The following is a 16,248-nucleotide window of genomic DNA, read 5'->3' on the forward strand; positions in this document are numbered from 1 at the left end:
GCAGTATATTTGAAACAGTGGTTTCCATATATGCTGCTTTCATATATATCCTTCAGCCTCCTCTCTATTGCCAACCTATTTGTCTCCTTCAAATCTGAACCCCAAGGAGCTCGTTATTCTCATATAACATGGCTCTTGTTTGTCAAGGAACAAGCAAAGGATGGGACAAATTCTAAATGAGCATTATTTTGTCGCGTCCCCTTCCTCCCGCTTTTCCATGACGAACACTCCACAACTCCTGCTCCCAGAAATATATCGTGGTGTCCCCCCCCCTTTTTTTTTGAAATCCCGCTTTCGGTGTAGTTAAAATCCCTGCTCGGGAGACTTTCGTCGGAGCCTGCGAGGAGCGGACGCTGAGGGGCAGAGGCGAGCTGCGTTTCAGCTGCCGCGGCTTTCTGCTCGACTATGGCCGCGCTTTGTGTCTCGCTACCGAGGTTTGGGGTTTAACTGACGAAAGCGAGCCGCCGAGGCTTCACTTCTCACTCATGTTCCATCGGTCGTGCTCGCTGACCTGACAAAAGCGGTCGTGGAAAGCAGCACCACACACCAAGAGAGATTATATATATATATGTATACATGGCCCCTTTCTGGCATTCTCACAAAAACTGTTTTCATAAGTGAAGATTGCCCAGGAAGACCCCTTCCCTCCGCCCCTCTCGCTCCCCTCACTACAATAAAGACAACATGGCGGACCAGCGGCGTCTCCCGGGTTAAAACTCCCCTCTCCCTCACAAATCAGTAACAGGCACTCCGGCCGGCGGCGGGAGCTTATATAGCCTTTCTCGGAGGGAGGCGGGGGAGGGGCGAGTAGGAGGGGTGGGGGTGGGGAACGGCGATCGAACCAATCCATTTTTCATTCCGTGTTGTTCGCGCGCTCGCGCTTCCCAGGCCCCGCCCTCTTTCTCCCTTCTCCACCATCCCCCTCACAAAATAAAAAAATGCCTCCCGGCTCGCTTGGCTCCGCCTCACTTCCAACAATACTTTCTTGTCACCGAACCGGCCTGGCCGGCTGTGCGCCCGCGGCGGCCCTCTCCCTCTCCCCAGGTGCGTTATGTGGTAAATAGGACCGCGAGAGCGCACCACCGCCACTCCAATCACGCGCCTCTCTTGGCAGGCGCGCGCCGCGAACAACAGTGTTGGCGGCGGCGGCGGCGGCGCTTATTGTTGTAGCTCCTCCCCCCTGGAGGGGGGCGGGGCGGCCCTGTCCGGCAGGCTCGCGGCGGCTGCGGCGCCGCCCCTTTACCTCCCTCCCCTCGGTAACTTGGCTCCCTTTTATCGGGCGAGCCTCGCGCCGGAGAGTTTATTGGTGCCGGAGCCGCAGCGCGGGGAGCAACGGAGCGCGCGGGGGGCGGGGGAGGCGGCGGCGGTGGCCGCCGCGAGGGGGGTTTGCCCCGCCGGCTGGTGGGGCCGGCCGGCCAGTGGGTCGGTCGCGGGCGGCGGTGACGGACGATGCTCCGTCTGGTGTCGCTGAAGTTGGGGCGCCTCTACCGCTACGTGAAGCTGGCGGTGCTGGGCGTGCTGGCGGCGGCGCTGGCCCTCAACTCGCCTTCGCTGCTGGCCTCGCTGCAGCGCAACGAGCTGGCCGAGCGGCGCTTCCTGCAGCTGAACAAGTGCCCGGCCTGCTGGGGCACCAGCTGGTGCCGCAAGTTCCTCAACGGGCAGCTGCGCCTGGAGAGCTGGGGCCGCCTGCGCCTGCTCGACTTCCTCAACGTCAAGAACGTCTACTTCGCGCGCTACGGGGAGCCCCGCGAGGGCAGCCGCCGCGTCGTCCTCAAGCGCCTGGGCTCCGCGCGCGAGCTGGCCGACATCGACGCCAAGATCTGCCGGCGCGCCACCGGCAGGGGACGCTGCGACTTGCTCCAGGCCCTGCACGCCACCGAGTTCGCCAGCATCAACGGCGACGTGCGCCTCCTCACCCCCGACGTCGTGGAGGGCTGGTCGGACCTGGTGCACTGCCCCTCGCAGCGCCTCCTCGACCGCCTGGTCCGCCGCTACGCCGAGACCAAGGACTCGGGCAGCTTCCTGCTCCGCAACCTCAAGGACTCGGAGCGGATGCAGCTCCTCATCACGCTCGCCTTCAACCCGGAGCCCCTCGTGCTGCAGGTAAGAAGGCGACGCCGCCCCCGCCCCCGCCTCCTCTCCCCTCCCCAGCCTCGCTAGACCGCGTGGCCCCGCCGTAGAAGCGGGATCGCACGGAGCGCTGTGCACTAGATCGCCGGGACTGTGCCTGCTTAGGGTTCGCGTGCGAACCTCCTTTTTCTGGGTCAGGACACGGTCGATCTAGTCCAGCATTGTGTCTGTCCCACGATCTCTAGAGATGGAGACCACTTCCTCCCTGTGCGCTGCCCCTAAAAATAAATGTGTGTCTGAATCCTTTCCGAAGCACTTGCACGGAAAGAGATTGTTTAACAAAGTCCTAGAAGTACATTTAGGAGACCGAGACGTGTATTGTGTCCCAAGGTTCAGCAGACTCGTTAAAATGCCACAGGGGTCTTTGTTGGTTTTAAAGCTGCGGATACTGTCTCCCTGTGAAGTCTCTTTCTTCACTGTATGATTTTAGAGCATTAGCTAGCATGCAGCAATGCTTGTATGTGTGAAGTACTTACAATAGAATTAGTACGTTTATTTTAAAAAAAATGCTTTCAGATGGTGCTGTTTTCAAATTTCCTCCGTGTAGTCTAAACAAATAGATACAACATAGATTTGCATTCCTGTACAATCAGCCATACAAAATCAGCTGAAGTTGGACAGTTGAGCTCTGTTGTGGATTGGGCTGTGTAGTGTGCAGCTCCTTAAGCCCTTTTCCAGGACTGCCAGTAGCCATGAGAACAGAGGAAAGCAAACACCCATGCGCTAACAGCTGGGGTCCTCAGTTGTCTGCAAAAACTAGTCAGGACTTTCCCTGAAAACATATACAACCAAAGTAAAGCCCAGAGCTGCAGTGGAATAAGTTTTAACGTTTCAGAATAAGTATCACTGAAATCAGTGGGACCTAACTCAAAAACTAATCATGCATATGATACGAGTTCAGTGTTGTCTTTTAAAATTAATTTTAGGAACTGAGCATACACAACAGCTGCTTATTGCCTTCTTCTGGTGCTATTAGAGGAATAGTAAAATTGTTACCTCTTTCCCCATTGTAGGTTAACCTATATTTAAAAATTCAACAATAAAAGGGGTGCCTTTATTCATAAAGTACATATGGTGCTACATTTTACATTATTCTGTTCTTTCGCTGATTTATTTGGTAACTTTTGTATCAATCTCTGTTTTTACTTTGTCTCATTGTGTAGGTGATAGTGGCAAGCAAGTATCTCTATCTTGTTTCTTTAATGTTTAAAAAGGTCTTCCACCTTTTGGTGAATTTTCTTTCTAGTCATCGTTTAGTCATTGAAATTGCTGTTTGTCAGAATGAAGACTTGTTGGCACTGTAATGGAAGTCAACAACACTCGCTGCTTTCAGTAATTTTAACCTAGCATTAATGTTTGTTAGACCATTAAACGTAAAAATCTGTTGATCATTTTCGACCAGTTTGATTATTTCAGATTTGCTCTAGATATCTATCAGAACAATGTTATGAGGTCAGTGCCATATTAAAACTTTGATTGGCTTGGTTAAGAAAAAGTATGTTTTTATTTAATAGCCAACAGTAAAAGAAACTTGGACCTGGCATTGTAGCCTAACAATCTGGGACATATTAATATATTTATGCCGTCTCTACACCAGCTCACATGTTAATGGTATATTTTTTTCATGAAGGTATATTTCAGCTGAACAGGTTATCTTAAGCCCAAATATTGGTATGATGTTGCATCATAAATACAGGTGCCTTCCTCAAGCACCTTCTAAGTGCCTTCCATGAGCAATGTAATGTTTGCATAAAATAAGTAACCTTGAATTACAACTGCTCTTATCTTTGCTACAAAATAAATAAATAGTTCCCAGCCCTGTAGGCAAATATCAATAAATATGCTAAAGGAACAGTTGAGTTGCGTCCACAAACTAGAATGGTTGTCAAAGAAGTACCAAATAGACTATTGGAACAGCTGGTGCTCTCTTGAACTGTTTAGTGACTTGGTATGTACCAGCTGGTGTATGTCTTTAAAGTTTCTTAGAGAGCTATTAACTTGAAATCTAGACAGTTTCCCCCCAAAGATAACTGACATGAAAGTTTTGTCTACTATGGCTTCAGTTGCAGCTTTCTATGAAAAGTGGGTTGTCTATGCTTTTTCTCTGTTAGAATTTCACATGGCTTCTGTTAAACTGATAAAGCATATTTGTAGGTGAAGAGAATGTTTAATATAAATACAGTTTAAAGAGGAGTGGCATGTCCTTCACTAAACAGAATGGTATAAAAATGTGCTGCACCACTTAGAATATATTTTGCTGAGAAACTAATGAAACACTGCATATAAAACAGAACAACATAGATCATGCTACAGTTGGTGTGAATATAATTATTGGTTACAAAGTGCTTGGTGTACAAAGTGCTCTACAATTTGTAAACAGCTCTGTAAGATACCTAGACTAAGATATAATCACTTCCCGAGTCTGAACTTTATTTGGTGGAAATTCACTGTGAGTCTCCCCTTTTGAAAATGTAATTCTCTTTCTGTAGCACAACTCTGGTTTGTAAGGAGGTTAAACGTGAATTTGAAGATGTACACATATTGGATATTAGGCATCCAGCCCATAATTGATTTAGTAATGTCATATGTCAGTGACTAAATTATATAATTTAGTGAAATCTCTGTTAGCTCAAGCTCTCCAAAGTCCATGAGTAAAAGTTTCATTTAATCATTGCTTGCTACTTTAAAAGGCGTATGAGACCCATGTTGGGCAAAATATTCCTGCATTGCAGGGGGATTGACTAGTTGACTCTCATGGTTCCTTTCAACTCAACAATTCTGTGATTCTCAAATTTCAACTAATGTGCATTGGTCACTAGGTGCCAATTATAATACTAGCAGTACAATCCTATGCATGTATAAGTCTCATTGACTTCAATGGAATTGTTTCAGGTAAACATGTAGGATTGCAGCCCAATATACATAAATAGCTCTTCCATTAGCCCTTTTCGTGTGTGGATTGTAAGAACAGGTTTTTTTTTATTCTGTCATCAATTATGTGCTATATCAGTTACGACATTCATTTAATTAATATCCAAATTATGACTCAGCAGTTCTTGGAGCTCATAGTTCTCTTCCAACCACCACTGCAAAAAAGTCTAGTTGCTTTCAAATATTTCCAGGGTTCACTTCTGATCTGCTGAAATCCTGCTAAAATACATAGTGTAGTTCATTTAAAGACCCATTGCTTGTCAGATAAACATACTTTTAATAGGTGTGTAAGTTGGCACTGTTTGCATTACAAGAGCTAGCTAATGGTAAAGACTTTATGTTCAACAGATACTTATTAGTATGTATTGTTTAAATAATGTAACTGGCACTGATAAACAGCTAAGGTAAAAATCTTGATAACCCTGGATTAATATAAGAGAATGCTGATGATTAAGGAGCAAGTTGAATGTGATTCACATGTTAGATATTGTGATCAGACTAAATGATGCACGACTGGGTGCTAAATAGAAGGCTGATCTTTGATTTTATAATGGGAAATGTGTCTCGAATAATCCACTAAACTGTAGTGATTCTTGGATTATAAGACTTTTTATCAGAGATTGGAAGCTTAGTTTGAAGCCTATTTGGAGTATGGATTACTTGTAAAGTGGCAGTACTTATGAAATGCACATTGCCACAACAGACAGCCTTTATTTTAGCTAGTTTTGAGATTATTTAAGCTTGACCTACATTTGAAGAGATTGTCAAGGCCAGAGGAAAAGCTTTATTACAGAAACATCTTTCAACAGTGTGTCTCATCTGTATCCCCAAGTGTTGAGATAGAAGCTCAGTGCTCTACTTAATTTTACTAATCTGTGTACCTAAATACATTTCATGTTTATATTACTAAACAGTATATACTTCTGTGGGTGAAAACAGCCTACTACGGGGGGCGGGGGGCGGGGGCGGACATGACAGTTTAAATTAGGAATTTGCTGGGTATTCCAATCTAAATGATCAATGACTCACAAGCATCTGCAACAAGGATCTGTAATAAATATTCTGTGACCTATCATAGCTAGGAATCCAAAACTGACTTAAAAACACAGTTCTGCTACTATATAGGATTGTAAGTATTTGCCTAAAATTGTAGAGGTTTTCTATGAAAAAAAGTTTGTCCTTCAATTTGCTGTATTTTTTCCTTGTTCTTAGCAGTCATTCTTCATATGATCGTGGAAAAGTAATTATGATTTCTTGTTTGAGAACCGTGAATTTGGTTGTCTAGCAAGACAATGCAGGTGTTTCGACTGAGATTTAAATTTCCAAAATAAATTTAAATAGCATTACTGCTACAAGTGCCTTGGAGTACATTTTTAATTTTAAGTTACTTTCCTTTGACCAAGTGTATTGGCTTGTTATTTTTATTATTTATAATACTCTTGTTCCTGATTTTTCATATTTTAAATATGAGATGTTTCTAGATCTCACTAGATATGGGCTTGCAGTTTTTACACCTGATTCTGCAAGCGTAGCTGTCTCTTCCATAATAGTGAGTAATAAATATGATGCTGATTTCATCAGATACCGGTGCTGTTGTAGAACTTAATTTCAATATTGTAACACTGCAAAGTGTGTTCTACAAGGATGCTTGTTTTAAGGTCAGGTCAACTTTAGTATTGAGCAAGTGTACAACTAGTCAAGCAGGGTGGATTGATTTGAATCAGCAGTTTTAGAGCTTTATGCCTGTGGGCCTAATTAGGACCTGCCAGGTCTTTGAATTTGGCCACAAAGGTCATTTTGGGGAATCCACACCCACCCATCAATCATACAGTGTCAGGCATAGATATCTGTTATCTCAAACGGAAACATTAAATGCTAGGTTTGGAAATAAGGAAAGACCAGCACTGAGATTGGAGATAAACTTTTGCCTGCTCCCATTACAGTTGTGCCTTGGTTCTTGAATGTCTTGTGAGTCGAATGTTTTTGCTCCTGAATGCCGCAAACTCAAAAGTGAATGTTCTGGTTTGTGAGTGTTTTTTGGAAGCCAAATATCTGATGCGGCTTCCACAGCTTCTGATTGAGTGCAGGAAGCTCCTGCAGCCAATTGGAAGCTGCGCCTTGGTTTTTGAACATTTTCGGAAGTCGAATAGACTTCCGGAACGGATTCTGTTCGAGAACCAAGGAAAGACTGTACTTTAACTGTGAATCACGTGATGTCAAATGATTGACAGCTAGGCAGCCCTGCTCTATGATTCTATGGCCACATCCATTTCTGCATCCCTGATTTAAATTAACAAATCAATCAAACAACTAATACAACTTTTTAAAAATAATCTTTGTTATATAGGTATATCCTAAACAGAAGCATATGCTAACAAATTGATATAAATGCAATCATATATTTTATTTACTACCTAGGAAGTAAGCTAAAACTTTTGCTCGCTCAATCTGAGCACTGAAGAAAGAAGCCAGAGAAGAGTGAAGCCCAGTCTCCTGAGCAGCGTACAACAGCACCCTGCTTGTTCAGGCAGTTGGCATCACACTGGAGTTATGAGGTCATGCAGATGATTTGCTGGATGATCCTTGTGAAATGCAGTACGCTGCCTCTTAGACTTAGAGCTTGACTTTGGTTACTACTCCCTGCTGCTAGGATGCCCATAATAATGCATTACTTGTGCCATATTTACGGAAGTTGATGTCAACAGGCTGATCTGAACATGACATTAATTTCTTTGAATATAAAACAATCTTATCAGTCTAGTAAAAAAATGTAGGCTAGTAACTTTTGTAAGCTAATTTACAAGGCTGCCTGTGACACCCTTCCTCTCTGTTTTCAGAATGCCTATTTGCACCAGAAGTGTGCGATTATGCAAACCATGGAATTACCTGCTGCAATTGCTTCTTGACTTCTTCCCCATCTGTGCGTCCCAGCTATACGCTTGCTTGTTTAGTTGGCAAACCCGTTTTTTAAAACCTTACTTGCCTTCAGGAATCCTTCAAACGCAACAGATAAAAGCTAAATGTCATCAGAACTGTTATTAATGTGAGCCGTGAGCCATGAGCTCTATGCAGATGCAGACTTCTTCCAAGAGAGTTTTCCATTTAAGGTGGAATCAGTGGCGTAGCGTGGGTTGTCAGCACCCGGGGCAAGGCAAGTAATTTGCGTCCCCTAACCCGTGGATTTTAGCACTCGAGCCAGGTAGGGGCAGAGAGCTGCGAGTGCGAGCGCGCCCCCCCAGATGTTGTGCCCGGTGCGGCCGGCCCCCCCTGCACCCCCCACGCTACGCCACTGGGTAGAATGTAGTTTTCCTCTGCTCAACACATGTTAAAAGCCCCTTGCTTGTTAGTTGTTCTTGCCACCTGGCTGAACTGAGCAAAAAAGATTAGGCCTCTGTGGCTTTCCGTGGCCATGCAAAGAATGACAATGCTCATTTTGCTGTACTACAAAAGTATGTGGCTATATAAACTCGGCACTAATTCAAAACCCAGGAAATTCCTGGGTGGTGAACCCAGAGCTCCCAGAGCCAAACTGCCAAGCTGCTCTTTGGCATCTCAATTTGTTCCTGGGATTTGTTGCACTTGCAGTTAAGGAGATGTCCCTAGTGCTGAGTATGCATGATATTTGGCTTACTGCTGCTATTTAATACAATAAACAGAAGAACAATGTGAAACGTACATGTGCTTGCTTGTGCTACTGATGAGTAATTTTAAATATGGTTGTTTCTGAGTTAACAGAGCAGCTGTAGTGTGCATCTAGTTGTTTGGATCTTTCGTCAAATATAGCAGGTAATGCAGTGACAATATGCTTGTATTAATATTAGTGTGCTATGATAATGCCTGAATATGGTACATTGTCTGTGAATAATACCAGTATTTGGCAAGTGGCAATCAACTGTGATCAGCATTGACTTAGCAAATTGGAAGTCTGCAATGGCTTGCTAAGTAGTCCAGCGAATCTACCACACTTCTACATCTGATCAAGTAAAGTAGATGTTAGACCTGCCAGGTGGCTGAATGCACATAATGGTATGCTAACACCTGGTATGTTTTATATTCACTTTATGTTCTAGAACAATTGTACAGCACTTTTGTACAGAACGCAGATAGCTTTGTGTGAATAATTTGGAATTATAATTTGAAAGCATCTCTGAAGTAAAGGGTGTAGGAAGCACGCCATCCAGGCAACTGCCGCCTATTGAGCACACCTGAATGATAGAAGTACTTAGTTTCTTTGCTAGACCTCTGGGACATACAAAAAATGAGACACAGCACCAAGCATCTGGGGACTTTTTGCAAACATCTGAAGAACAGAGCTCTTGATGTGAGAGGACAATGGTGGGGAAGCCCTTTAATAGGTTAAAGGTAAAGGGACCCCTGACCATTAGGTCCAGTCGTGGCTGACTCTGGGGTTGCGGCGCTCATCTCGCTTTATTGGCCGAGGGATGTGGCCAGCATGACTAAGCTGCTTCTGGCAAACCAGAGCAGTGCACAGAAACGCCGTTTACCTTCCCGCTGAAGCGGTACCTATTTATCTACTTGCACTTTGACATGCTTTTGAACTGCTAGGTTGGCAGGAGCAGAAACCGAGCAATGGGAGCTCACCCCGTCGCGGGGGATTCGAACCACCGACCTTCTGATCGGCAAGTCCTAGGCTCTGTGGTTTAACACACAGCGCCACCCAGGGGTTAACTAACTTACATCCCTCCAGATGTTGCAGAACTTCAACTCCATCATCCCTGATCACCAACTGTTCTCATGGAGTTTTGTTTTCAAGTAAACTAGTACAGAATCTCTGGGACATAGTGGGGAAAAAACCTATAGAGCTTGGAGAGCAAGTGTGGGTGTTTGGTATGTTCACCTAATTGCTTTACTAATATGGCATTTTCATGCAGGTCTCCTAGACCAGTGTTTCCCAACCGGTGTTCCGCGGCACACTAGTGTGCCGCGAGACGTTGGCTGGTGTGCCGTGGGAGGGAGGCGGGCGAGTCGGGCAGCGAGAGGCGGGGCAGCGGCGGCGAGGATCCGCGTCGAGCCGGGGGTGGCTCCGCGGTGGTGGTGCCGAGGTTTCTCCCTCTATTCTCCCCTCACACACACACACACACACAGGAAATAACACAGGATCAGCTGACAGGACCCGGCCAATGGGGCGGCGGCGGGGCAGCGCGCGCAAAAGGGAGGAGCGTGAGACAGCGGACGAGGAGGAGGCCGGCATGTCCGGGCAGCAGCAGCAACAACAGCAGCAGCAACTCCCGGCGACAGCTCCTCAAGCCCCGGGCAACCCTACTCCCTCACCGGCCTTGGCCGCCCTCCTGCTCCACCCGCCGCCGCCTCCCCCGCCGCCGCCGCCCACCTCGGCCCCGCCGACGCCCCCTCCTCCGCCCGCTATCGCCGCCACCACCACAACAGCCGCCGCCGCCTCAGCTGCCGCCGTCCCTCAGTCCCTCGCTTTGCTGCCTCCTCCCCCCCCACCCCCAAAGCTTGGAGGTTCCCCGGCAAGGGGGAGGGAAAAAAATTGAAACTTTCACTTTCGTGCGTCCCTCCCGGCGTGACGCTGCGCGCTGACGTCACGGGGCTGTAATGGTGGTGTGCCGCGAGATTTTTTTCATCAAACAAGTGTGCCTTTGCCCAAAAAAGGTTGGGAAACACTGTCCTAGACAAATTGCAGGACCAAAAGAAGATGCATCATATGCAAAGTGAAAACAAATACATAGTGACAACATCAGTGTGTGCCAGCAGCTCACCAAATCCCAGGCCTGTTTGAAACAAATGTGTTATTTTGCTGGATTGGTGCAGAATTTATAGATATGCAAGATTACACTCTGCCTGTTCTTTAGCACTTGTCCCCACCCCAGTGTTTGGGGAATCAATGGATAATTCCTCATAGGCAATGAACAACACTGCCACCTCAAATAGTTAAATGCTTCTAAACATCACATATTTTAAAGTTGCAAATGTATTTGTGGTTAATATTAATGAAATTCATTTCCCTTTGCAGAGTTTTCCTTCTGATGAGGGCTGGCCATTTGCAAAATATTTAGGAGCATGTGGAAGAATGGTGGCTGTAAACTATGTGGGAGAAGAACTCTGGAGCTACTTCAGCGCTTCATGGGAAAAACGTGTGGACCTGGCATGGCAGTTAATGGAAATAGCTGAGCAGCTGACAAATAATGACTTTGAATTTGCACTCTACCTCCTTGATGTCAGCTTTGACAACTTCGCAGTAGGCCCTAGAGATGGGAAGGTCATCATTGTGGATGCTGAAAATGTTTTGGTGGCAGATAAAAGGTTAATCAAGCAAAGTAAGTTGGTTTTTTTTTCACCCCCAAGACTGTTGGTTCTTGTTTTGCATATGAATAGTTTAAGATGTAGGTTTTTAAAAATGCTTTATAATTTATCAGTTCAGTTAATGCAGCAGCTAATTATTAAATGACAATTGTAGCAGCTCATATTTGAACATGTTGAAACAAACACATCCATTACTACACGGGCACACTGAACAAACCTGAACTTGAGTTTTGTTTCATTCTGTACAAGACAAAAAGCAAGAGAACAGTTACTCCCTTCTGACAAGTTTATTTAATACATTTTTAATCCCTGTAGCCGGTGGTCACTTTCACAATATTGCTCTTACTTTTTCTTCATAGTAATATGCATGTACCTAGGCAATCTTAGAAATCACACTTTGTGGATTCTCTGAAACATACAATGCTTTGAACAATCCCTATGAGAAGGTTTGCCTCAAGGTTCTTTGTAGTTTCCCCCCTTAAACAGCCAATATTTCATGAGCAAGTTTTATTTCACGTTAGTGGTAAATAGTACACTATTTCTGTAAATTGCCTTCAGACAGACTATTAGGATTTAAAAGAACTTGGCGTAGATTTTCATCTTCAGGCTTTAGAATCATGAAATTCTTTGTTTTCTTGGCTTTTTACTGTTTGTTCTTTTTATGCATTTCACAGATAAACCTGAAAACTGGGATGTTTGGTATGAAAGCAAGTTCGATGACTGTGATAAGGAAGCTTGTCTTTCTTTCTCAAAGGAGATTTTGTGCACTCGTGTCACTGTGGACCACAACTACTATGCTATTTGCCAGAACCTTTTATCAAGACATGCCACCTGGCGTGGCACTTCTGGAGGTCTTCTTCATGATCCTCCAGCTGAAATTGCCAAAGATGGTCGACTTGAGGCCTTGCTGGATGAGTGTGCCAATCCAAAGAAGCGATATGGTAGATTCCTAGCTGCAAAAGAATTACGCGAATACCTTGGACGACTAAGTAATAATGTGAGGTAGTTCATAGTGGCCAGAAACTTTGATCCTGGGGAAAAGGCACATGGAAAAAAATAAGTTATGGACATCAAAGAAAAAACTTGTTACTGGTATATGGGGAATGCTCTGTATAAACAGGCAAGGTTACATATCCCACTGCAACCTGAGCTACTTTTGACTGGGTCAGATGACAAGATTGACAACTTAAGTGACTCTCATCCATAGGACTTCACATAAATCTGAGATAGTTCCACAATTTTGTGAAACTGATGACATAACTTGGAAAGTCAAGTTATATTTGCCTGTTTTAAAGGCTTTTATTTCTGATGTCATTGTCTCTCTCTTTCTCTCTGCCCCTCCCATGCATACAACTTACTAAACTGGTATTTGCATACATACTGATAAGTCCTAGGTCTCTCTCATAGTTCTAAAACTAGTAGGTCTTTGTTTGAATACTGTGCACTATTTGAGTACAGGATTCCTCTGCTTATTCTAATGCTGAGTTCTTTCCACTGTTTCTTACTGTTTGTATGCCTTATTAAGGATATGCTTATAAAAGCAGTCTTAAATATTGCGTGGACATAACCATTACATTTGAATTATTTGTAATTCTACTGCGGGTAATGTTTCACAAGATGGCTAACTGTAAAATTCCATCTTTATTCCATTAGGTGAAAATAATTATTCAGCAGGGAATCATGATCTGAGAACTAATGAAGATAGTTGGAAGTTTGGAGTAAAGCAGTACAACTAGTTAAAATGAAGACAAAATACCATTTTGCTAGTATAGTAAATCATAAGCCAAAGAAAATGGTTGTGCGTCTCTAGTCACCTGAATCTGTACTGTAGTGACACTAATCCATTGACTTAGATTTCAGTGGGTTTGTAGATCATTCTTTAGGAGAAACTTTGCTACTAGTTAAAAGCTTAGGAAACTCCACATGTGAATGAGAAAATGCCTAGCAGGCTAGCATTTGTTCTGTATTATTCACAGTTCTGCTGAATTTGCAATGTGATGATGTTTACGGAACTTTCAACCGTAGGGTTGGCTATTTAATAGTACTCATGTTTACTGTAGAGGCCTTGCATTGCATTAAGTCTTTCAGTTCAGTCTTGTAATGGTTACCATACACCTGAAATTGCTCCCACAGATCGGAACCTGAATGAGAAATTGGATCACTGCTAAAATTAATCCCCCCCCCGCCTCTTTTAAAGCTTGTTTTCCCTTTCTTTGCACATCGTAGCAATTGCAGAGGTTCTCATGATTGGAGTGATGAAATTCAAAAGCTTCTGGTTATAGGAAGTGACTGACTAGCTACAGTATTTGTTTTATATTTGCTAAGCAGATTTATATACCGCTTTAACAAAAGATTACCGAAGCGGTGTACAATACAAAAATTCAATATACACTAAAAACTACAAACAACAAAGTATAAAAATAAATCGCATTGATCAATGGTATGTACAGATGGGGGGCACACTTCAGAAAAAGCATGTGGACAAAAAAGTCTTAAGCAAGTGTCTAAAATTGACAGGCAGTTCCATAGTGGAAGTGCTTCAACACTAAACTCTCTGCTTCTGGTGTTCTTAGAGCAGACCTCAGGAGCAAGAGGCACCATTGAGAGTGCTTTTCTTTATGACTGCATTGACGGGTGGAATAAGAGGGGTTTCCACATTCTGAGAACTATCAGTTTGGTGTTGAGAAATTCATCTGGACAGATGGAGCAAAGCAGTAGAAAAGGGATGACGAAACCATTCTGTTTCAAAACTGTGAAAGCATGCTGATTACCCCAGAAAGTTTGAAATGATTTTTTCAAATGTCATTTTTATTTGGTCCGCGTAGTCCTAACATACAGCTGCTCATTTTCATATTGTGTTTCTACAGTGTAAATTTATTCCAGTTTGTTCTTGGGCTGTTCCCTGCTGGAATAATTCTTCTTGCTGTGGGATCCCCTTTTACCTTTGATATTATGGCACAACCCCATAGCACATTAGGCATGTTCAAGTCCGACAGAAATGATTTCAATTTAATTGTGTTTATATCCCATTTAATTCAGAAAGCATAATTTTGGCTGGTTTTTCCCCTGGATTCTTTTGCCTGTAGTCACATAGCATTTATGTTGGCTTTATTTTGATTCAATTTGCAAGCAAAACCTAAATGTGAGACTAAACACTAGCCTGCCATGAAAAGCCTTTTAATCTCAATATTAATTTAATACCCACAATTTCTGATGAATGAGATGGATGATTGCTGTAGGCTTTAAACAACACACACACAAAAACAAACCACTGCCAGCTATTGAGGCAGTTCGACTGCCAAATGTTCCTTGTGAGGTTGGGGTTGGAGTCCATGTTCCCCCTTGGAAAATGTGCTCATGAAGCAGGATTCCAATGACAAAAGGAGTCCACAATTCTCAGTCTACAGGGAAAACACCTATGTGGAAAGCAATAAGTTTCCTTCAATTTGCACCTATCAAGTATTTATTGTACAAGGACAATTTATATTTTTAGTCATTACCCACGAATAATGGTGAAATATTTTTTGAATGAGATGTTTGGGGTTTGTATGTGCATAAAAATTGTCTTTTGTACTGTAAGTTACTGTTTAATTTGATTATCAAAACTGTCTCCTGTGCCTTTATACTAAGGTTGTTTTTACAACTTCTCTTGACTATTAATAAAAAAGTACTTTAAGAAAATTTTCTTGACCATGTTTAAATGAACACACTTTTTGATACCGCAGCTCTATCTGCAGCTATTGGCCCCTGATGGCTAAATGAAACCCCTATATTCTGAGGCAGTATGTCACTGATTACTACTAGTTTTGGGGGTGTAAGGGCTGCTGCCTGTTTGCTCCTTTTGGGGGTTGATGAACACATGAGCTGAGTTTGCTGGATGGCCCATTGAATCCAGCAGGTTGTTCAGTGGCCAACCAAATACCTATGAGAAGGTTGCAAGCTTCCATTGGCATCAGACTCTGGTCCCCTTAGGACATGGGATAGTTGAATGGGCTGCTCTTTTTATGATTTGTAGGTTGAATATTAATCTTATTAATTTGAATAACTTCAGTTAGGATGGGGCAACACGGGGGGCGGGACCTCAGTATTATGGTGGTACTGCATCTATTGATCATAGATAGGACTAATTCTGTTTCACAAAATATTTCTCTATGGCTGCTTCTATTTGTATGGATTCAGTATAACTGACAATTGCAAGGAAGTGGGGGGATTGCTTAAGCACAAGATGGCTATTCTGACAATTTCTCAGAAATCCATATTCCTTGAGAGTTAACGCACACCTGTTCATAATATACACATAATATAAATGATGCAAAAGAATGGCCAAAATACTTGTTTGCCTTTTGTCGATGTTCTCTTAGTGTTACAGTTAGGACAAATTTGTCTTGATCCATTGAAGTGGGGTCAGTGTTTTACTGAGTTAGAAAATATATCTTTTGGATGTAGTCAAGATGGCCAGCTGCATCCTGCCAATTGAGTGTGTGATTTTGAGGTTTATGATTCTACAGCTCAGTTTTGAAATTGCCCTAGTATTTGTGGCTTCAGAAAGTGGAAAAAAAGTTAAGCCAAACTCTTTACACTTTTCTATATTTGGTTTTAGGTGGAAAGCATGCAAGAAGTTTTGATATGCCACTCTAGACCACACGTTGAAGTGTCCTAGAAGTCATAAGCTAACTAATTTATCAAATGCTTATTAGCTAAAGGTCTGTCTGATGGTCTTGAAACTAGCTATTGCTTTTTCTAGCTATTTCTCACTTCATTTTTTCGCAAAAGGTTGCTACCCCCTGCAGCTGCTCAGTCTCATAGAACAATGCTGATTGAAATCAATTACAGGAGTTTGACTCCTCTGCATGCTATATTCAGGATGAATGGCAGTTGTGGAATAGTCACCTTAAAGAGAAA

General features: G+C 43.4%; 1 protein-coding gene across 1 annotated transcript; it reads left to right on the forward strand.

Moving 5' to 3' along the window:
• The first annotated feature begins 1,348 nt into the window (after positions 1-1,348).
• Positions 1,349-15,027, forward strand: DIPK2A (divergent protein kinase domain 2A). Its single transcript, XM_083504406.1, has 3 exons — positions 1,349-2,103; positions 11,057-11,360; positions 12,021-15,027. The coding sequence occupies exons 1-3, from the start codon at positions 1,450-1,452 to the stop codon at positions 12,350-12,352; spliced, it is 1,290 nt and encodes a 429-aa protein (XP_083360532.1). The 5' UTR covers positions 1,349-1,449; the 3' UTR covers positions 12,353-15,027.
• Positions 15,028-16,248: the final 1,221 nt, after the last annotated feature.

This window comes from Podarcis liolepis, assembly GCF_965112155.1.
Source record: "Podarcis liolepis genome assembly, chromosome: 5".
NCBI classification, from domain to species: Eukaryota; Metazoa; Chordata; class Lepidosauria; order Squamata; family Lacertidae; genus Podarcis; species Podarcis liolepis.

Coding starts and splice junctions, on each gene's coding strand:
- DIPK2A (XM_083504406.1), top strand. CDS start 1,450: ATGCTCCGTCTGGTGTCGCTGAAGTTGGGGCGCCTCTACCGCTACGTG. Junction 2,104..11,056: donor CGGAGCCCCTCGTGCTGCAG/GTAAGAAGGCGA, acceptor TTCCCTTTGCAG/AGTTTTCCTTCTGATGAGGG. Junction 11,361..12,020: donor TAAAAGGTTAATCAAGCAAA/GTAAGTTGGTTT, acceptor TGCATTTCACAG/ATAAACCTGAAAACTGGGAT.